This window comes from Zophobas morio, unplaced genomic scaffold, assembly GCF_036711695.1.
Source record: "Zophobas morio isolate AGI-343-1 ecotype UQ-CSIRO unplaced genomic scaffold, CSIRO_AGI_Zmor_V1 ptg000002l, whole genome shotgun sequence".
In the NCBI taxonomy this organism is placed as follows: domain Eukaryota; kingdom Metazoa; phylum Arthropoda; class Insecta; order Coleoptera; family Tenebrionidae; genus Zophobas; species Zophobas morio.
The window spans coordinates 17,121,201-17,127,653 of NW_026972107.1; the positions used below are offsets into that span (position 1 = coordinate 17,121,201).

The 6,453-nt window shown below is 40.4% G+C and overlaps 1 protein-coding gene across 1 annotated transcript; it reads left to right on the forward strand.

The window, feature by feature from the left end:
- The first annotated feature begins 302 nt into the window (after window positions 1-302).
- Window positions 303-806, forward strand: LOC135127582 (uncharacterized). The gene has a single exon (XM_064054106.1). The coding sequence runs from the start codon at window positions 303-305 to the stop codon at window positions 804-806; it is 504 nt and encodes a 167-aa protein (XP_063910176.1).
- The last annotated feature ends 5,647 nt before the right edge of the window (window positions 807-6,453 follow it).

Genomic DNA, 6,453 nt, shown 5'->3' on the forward strand with positions numbered 1-6,453 from the left:
AGGACGTCCGGAATTAGTTCAATACGGTATTATGGACGGGGATTCTGGAACGTTTGGTTAGGATGGGGGTGGAATCGAACCTCGTGAATGTTGGGCGGTCCTACCTGAGGGATAGAGTGGTTCAAATGGAGATGGTTGGTCCTGGGGCCGCTATTATGGAACATCTTCTATGATGAGGTATTAAGAATGGAGGTATCTGATGGGTTGAAGCTCATCCGGTACGCGGAAGATCTGGCGGATAGTGATAGGAAAGAATGAGGAGGACTTGAGAGAAAGGACCAACGAGGCACTGCGGCTCATGGATGGAGGCCAATGGTCTCTCAGTTGCACCCGATAAGAGTGAAGCGATGCTGTTGGTAGAAAGAAGGACGATACGAGAGATGAGTGTACGTACAGAAGGTAGAGCAATTGAGAGCCAGGAAGCGGTGGGTTACCTTGGGATGGAAAATGGTTGTGGGTCCCCGGGCCGACTGCTACCCACTCTAGGTGGACCCAGGGCGAGTAAAAGGAGAGTACTATGTAGCGTTGTCCATGGGATTTTGTTGTATGGAGCAGAGGCATGGATTGATGGATACCGCAAACAGAAGTATCGGCAGATGCTTCTAGGTATCCAGAGAACCATGGTTCTGCGGGTATGTTATGCGTATCGTAGGGTGTCCGGGGAGGCACTATGCGTGCTTGCTGGGGTCCCTCCGCTGGATCTGCTGGCGGAAGAACGTCTCTGTGAAAGGAAGAGAAGGAAGAATGAGAGGGAGGCAGACGCGGAAAGCCGCCTAGGCAAGGCGGCTAATTCCGAACTTAGCTGAATAGATCAGCAGGGGACACGAGGAGGTAAACTACTACACCTGCTAGGTGCTCACTGAACATGGGAGTTTTGGGGCCTATTTCAAAAGGATAGGCAAGATTGACTGTGCAGTTTGCTGACACTGCAAGGAAGGGATGGTAAAAAACGTGGAACACGCGATTTTTGGAGGTGACAGATGGGGGGGGGGGGGCGTGAGAGAAGAATGTAAAATGGAAGTGGGTAAAAGAGTGAAAGTAGATAATATGAAAAGAAAGAATGAAGAGGGATGGATGGCAATAGAAAGGATGCTAGTGACCATAATGAAAAGAAAATGGGAGTACGAGAAAGAGAGAGAGAGAAAAAGGGAAGAAGTAGAAGGGTGAGTGAGTGAATGAGAATAAGAAGGGAGAGATCACAAGCAAATCAAGGAGAAAAAAAAACGATACAGGTACGAGAAAAAAAAGGAATGATGGATGAATGGACCAAAAAAGGATAGAAACAAGAAAAGTAAGGAAGTGAAGGAGGAAAAAGAGTAGAAGAATAGGATAGAGAAAGAAGAAGAAAGTGACGACCGACCACCCCCCTGAATTACTGCTAACGCTGTTCGGGGAAGGGGTTTTAGCCCGTAAAACTACTGGCACTACTAGGGACGGTCGAATCTAAGTCTCTGGTGCCCATGAGGGTTTCCGCTTTCACCGAAGTAAGATCAGGTTAGATCAGGTCAACTTAGGTCAGGTCAGATGGTGTGATGGGTGAATTTGAAATGACTGCCGGAGTTCCGCAGGGGTCGGTCCTGGGGCCGCTCCTGTGGAACATATTTGATGACGAGGTTTTAAGAATGGTCGGGTACGCGGATGATCTGGCGGTGATTGTGATAGGCAAGAGTAAAGAGGACCTGAGAGAACGGACTGAAGAAGCATTGCGGCTCGTGGGTGCATGGATGGGGGACAACGGTCTCTCAATTGCACCCGATAAAAGCGAACCGGTGCTCTTGGTAGGGAGGAGAACGATACGTGAAATGAGTGTGTGTATGGAAGGTAGAATGATCGAGACCCGGGAAGCGGTGAGGTACCTTGGGGTGGAATTTCAACGAAACCTCAGGGTGGCTGAGCAAGTGGAACGGGTGGTACTGAAGGCCAAGATGGTTGTGGGTGCCCTGGGCCGACTGCTACCCAATGTAGGTGGACCCAGGGCGAGCAAAAGAAGAGCGTTAGGCAGTGTCGTCCATGGGATCTTGTATGGGGCGGAGGTGTGGATCGATGGATACCTCATACAGAAGTATCGACAGATGCTTCTGGGTTTCCAGAGAAACATGCTTCTGCGAGTATGTTGTGCGTACCGCACGGTGTCCGGGGAGGCAAAAATGAAAGGGTGAGGGAGTCGAGTTCGGCTCCCTCAGTAGCATGTAAGGGGAAGGCGAGAAAGGATTTGATGCAAGCGTGGTGTGAAAGGTGGAGGCAGACGGAGAAGGCCGCCTGGACAAGGCGGCTAATCCCGAACCTCGCTGAATGGGTCGGCAGGGGGCACGGGGAGGTTAACCACTACACCTCCCAAGTGCCCATTGGTCACAGGAGTTTTGGGGCCTATCTGAAAAGGATAGGCAAGACTGAATGTTCAGCTTGTTGGTATTGCGAGGAAGGAGTGGAAGAAGATGTAGAGCATGCGATTTTTGATTGTGACAGATGGGCGAGGGTGAGAGAAGAATGTGAAATGGAACTTGGCATGAGGGTGGATGCTGATAATATGATTGACAAGATGTTAGAGAATAATGAAGAGGGATCGATAGCAATAGAAAGGATGTTAATTACGATAATGAAAGAGAAATGTGACTATGAGAGAAAGAGAGAAAGGAGAGAGGAGGTGAGAGGTGAGTGAATGGAAAAAAGGGAAAGAAAAAAAAAGGGGCCAGACAAAAAGAAACAAATTACAAAGAAAAGAGAAGTGTGACAAGAAAGAGGATGAAAATAATTGGGAATGATAAGGAAGACAAGGAATACAAAAAAAGAGGATAGGCAACAATTAATGAAGACAGAAAGACAGGGTAAATAGGAAAGCTAAGAAAAAAATAAGATGAAGAAGTCACAACGAAGAAGAAAGAAACGACCAACCACCCCCTTGAAGTAATGCTAACGCGGTTTCGAGGGGGTAGAAGAACAGCTGGTCGAGGAAGGGGTTTTAGCCGGTAAGAGTCCAGGCACTACCAGGGATGATCGAACTTAAGTCCCTGGTGCCCATCAGGGTTTCCCCTTCCATTGAAAAAAAAAAGGTCAGGTCAGATCAGATTAAGTCAGGTCAGGTCAGGTCAGGTCACGTCACGTCACGTTACGTCACGTTAGGTCAGGTCAGGTCAAGGCTATGTTATGCATACAATATACTTTTTTACTTCCCGAGTGTAAGCTAAGGAACTATTGTAATCCAGTCCATTGAACGACTTGCTACTTTTATGTTTCGTCCCCTAGAATACTAAAACTTATATTTCTCGTTTTAGTCTGTTTGTTTGCCGTCAGTTTTCTGTTATCCGTCTGTGTCTGTGTCGATTTTTGTTAGACAGATAATCTTCTAAACTACAATAGGAATATCGTGTAGCTGGTAAAAGGTTAAACAAAATTTGTCTTATCATGCTCAAAAACGACTTTATAAAATAACATACTCCTCTACTTGTAGTTTATGAGTCTGTGTTGAGTTTTTACCCTAGACATCCACATTTCAAAAAATATCAAAATTACATCACAGTTTACAATGCTATAACAAAATCGAATGCTCTGTAACATTGCAGACTTTTAAGGTTATCAGAAACATGGTAAATCGTTAATCAAAATTTAGGAGTTCTCTACCGCTGAAACACTGATTATGTCTTCTAAAATTGGTCGCAAAATCAAATTTTGTGATTTTTCAAAAAATCTGGTTTTATTGTATTTTCGGGGAGAGGAAAGTTCTGTCGAAATAACCCTCAATCAATTCTTTTTATAAAAAACCAAACTGTGTTGCTTTTATACAGCGTGTTATTGAAAGGCACGTACAAAATAAAATCGGCAATTGGTCTCGAAGTATGGGTGCCAAAAGTAAAAAAAAGTTCAGGTAAAAGTGTTCTCCTTTCAGAGATAAAAATTATTAAAATTTATGTCCAAATTCGTTGTACGCCTCTGATAAAAAGATCATCTTTCGTTTCTATGCCAACATTTAGAATTGACAAAAGTTTTATTCTTACAGTTGCTACGATTTACTAAAATAAATTAATTTTACCTATTTATACTTCAATAGCGTCTAAAAAGGTTGGATAAGGGTTAATTTTACCCTTATAATTTTGATAACACAAAATAAGTTTTTCAAACTTCTTAGATTTCGCGAATAACTGTCAATTTTGTTGTCCATACCTTTCAATAACACCCTGTATTATTGTAACATGTCCCAAAATTTTAATATATTTTTGCGAAAATGTGAATATCTAGCCTAAAAAATTAAGGCAGATTCATAAACTACAAGTTCATGAGTGTGTTATTTAATAAATAAAATATCAATAGCATTTACCATACAAAACTTTGTGGTACCATCATCAAAATGTTGGTGGGGACGATTAGATATGTTAGCGTTTTACGATAAACACTATATTCCCAAAATATATATCTATAAAACTTGAGAAGAATCAGTTTAGCATATCGACACAGACGAGAGACAGACAGAAACGGGAGATCCATTATTGCATATTTTAGAGGTAATGAAATGTCTAGAAAACATGCAAGTAGCCATTCGCTGGACGGGCCCTATTATAATATATACTTCCTTAGCTTACGTTCGGTAAGTATAAAAAATTAAGGAACATTTACACTAAAAGCACTAATAATAGTTAAGTACTTAAAATTTGACTACCTGTTGAAACCTAATTTTACTTGTATCAAAATTGTGAAATTAAAACTTGTATTGTGAGTAAACAGAGATATTTTTTTAGTTTTGAATATATGAAAGTTAGTATATGCAGTTTTAAAAAACACTCATCTGTGCGTTGGAAATATGCAACCAATGCTACTTTATTTAAAAAATAAAAAACTAATAAATATCAGTTTGTATTAATATTGTCGTAAAATATTTTAGAAAAATGTAAAATGTGTCGAATATAAATACCTCGAAACGACTACAACAAATTATGTTTTAACTGAGAAAAAGAAGTTGAATATCGTTTGCTGTATAGAAGAAAAATGTCTTCTAATTTAATTTCAACTACTTTCTATAAAAACAGGTCTGCATTTTTTACGTAACTTTGGTGACACGCATTTAGAGTTAAAAAAGCTCCTGATATAATGCTTTAACGACATTTGATTTAAATATTGCTTTATAATTACACTGTAACATCATCAAATTATTCTTCACATATGCCTATACTAACTATAGAGACAGAATGAAAAAAAAACACCAAGCCGTGGCCAAGTTGACAACCTTAACATATTGGTAGTCTTAATTTTAAAAACAAAGCTTTGTGTTTAAAGTTTTAGACTTCGTGCCAAGGACATATTTCCGTTTTTAAAGAGGATTTACAATTTCACAAGGTAAGGAACATTCTGAAGCTAAATTGGACAGTTGTATTAAGCACACCCACATTAGCTTCATAATCTGCATTGTTGGACACACCTTGCAACTCTAGACTATTATTAAACAACTTCCGTAAACACAAGTGACTTCATTCAGTAGTGTTTGAATTCAACTAATAGAGTCATGCACCTACTGGAATTCTAAGTAGACTATTAACCGTGACAGATTATCTCTAATGGTTAGCTGTTTTTCTCAAACAAATACGTCTTGATACTCTTCTATATTGTACTAGTGCAAATAAATAATCACACATATCGTACCTTTCCCATTGTTAAAATTTTTATTATAATGTCTGGTGTGGTTTTTTGTTTGGTAGCAGTTCGTAATTAATATTTTAAGTTTCACATCTGCGACGTTTGCAGCAAAAACTTTGCACTTAAACTGTTAATAAATACTGGGCAAAGTGCAGATAGTGGAGTTTAATTTGGAAGAAGAAATTTCTTTAGGTAAAAATTAATTAGTAATTGCGTGTAGAAGTTCCTTTGTAGTCTGAAGTTAGTCGACTCGCTCGAGTTTTAAAGTCGCTGTTGTCTCAGCTGGATGTTTTTGTGTTTGTTCCTTTTTTAACCGTAGTATGTGCCAGGAGAATGAATAAACTGGGCATTCTACGTGCGTAGTATTCTTTGTTTAGGGATGATCGAATAAAAAATGTAACAATTTGGGGCGGCCTGGACGAGTAGATTTAACGAGAGGTCTCAGGTATGGCGGAAGAGCGACCGCAGGAAGAGTGGTATCCAGGATAACACAGCTGTTTTATGAGGCAGCTAATTGGGATTCATTACGCCGGCCAGGGTCCTGCGGGTTCGGTGCATTTGGCGATTACACGCGACTTATTCATCTCACTAACTGTGATTTATAAACTTTATTAGGGTAGCTTTTGAATTGGAGAACTGCTCGTTTCTAAGGATAATTTATAGCCCTATACCTGCCTCCTGCTTCATATTTAATATTCAACCATCTCCGTATGCCCTTTTCATTATGTCGACTCGAATTCCACGGCATCGAATTTTTCTTAAGTTTTCGTCAAATGGTCGTCACGCGCTAAGAGATCGAATTAAAGGATTCCAGGCCCTTTGTTTAAAACT

Excerpts from the sequence above, each read along its gene's own strand:
- LOC135127582 (XM_064054106.1), top strand. The coding sequence starts at position 303 with ATGGAGGCCAATGGTCTCTCAGTTGCACCCGATAAGAGTGAAGCGATG.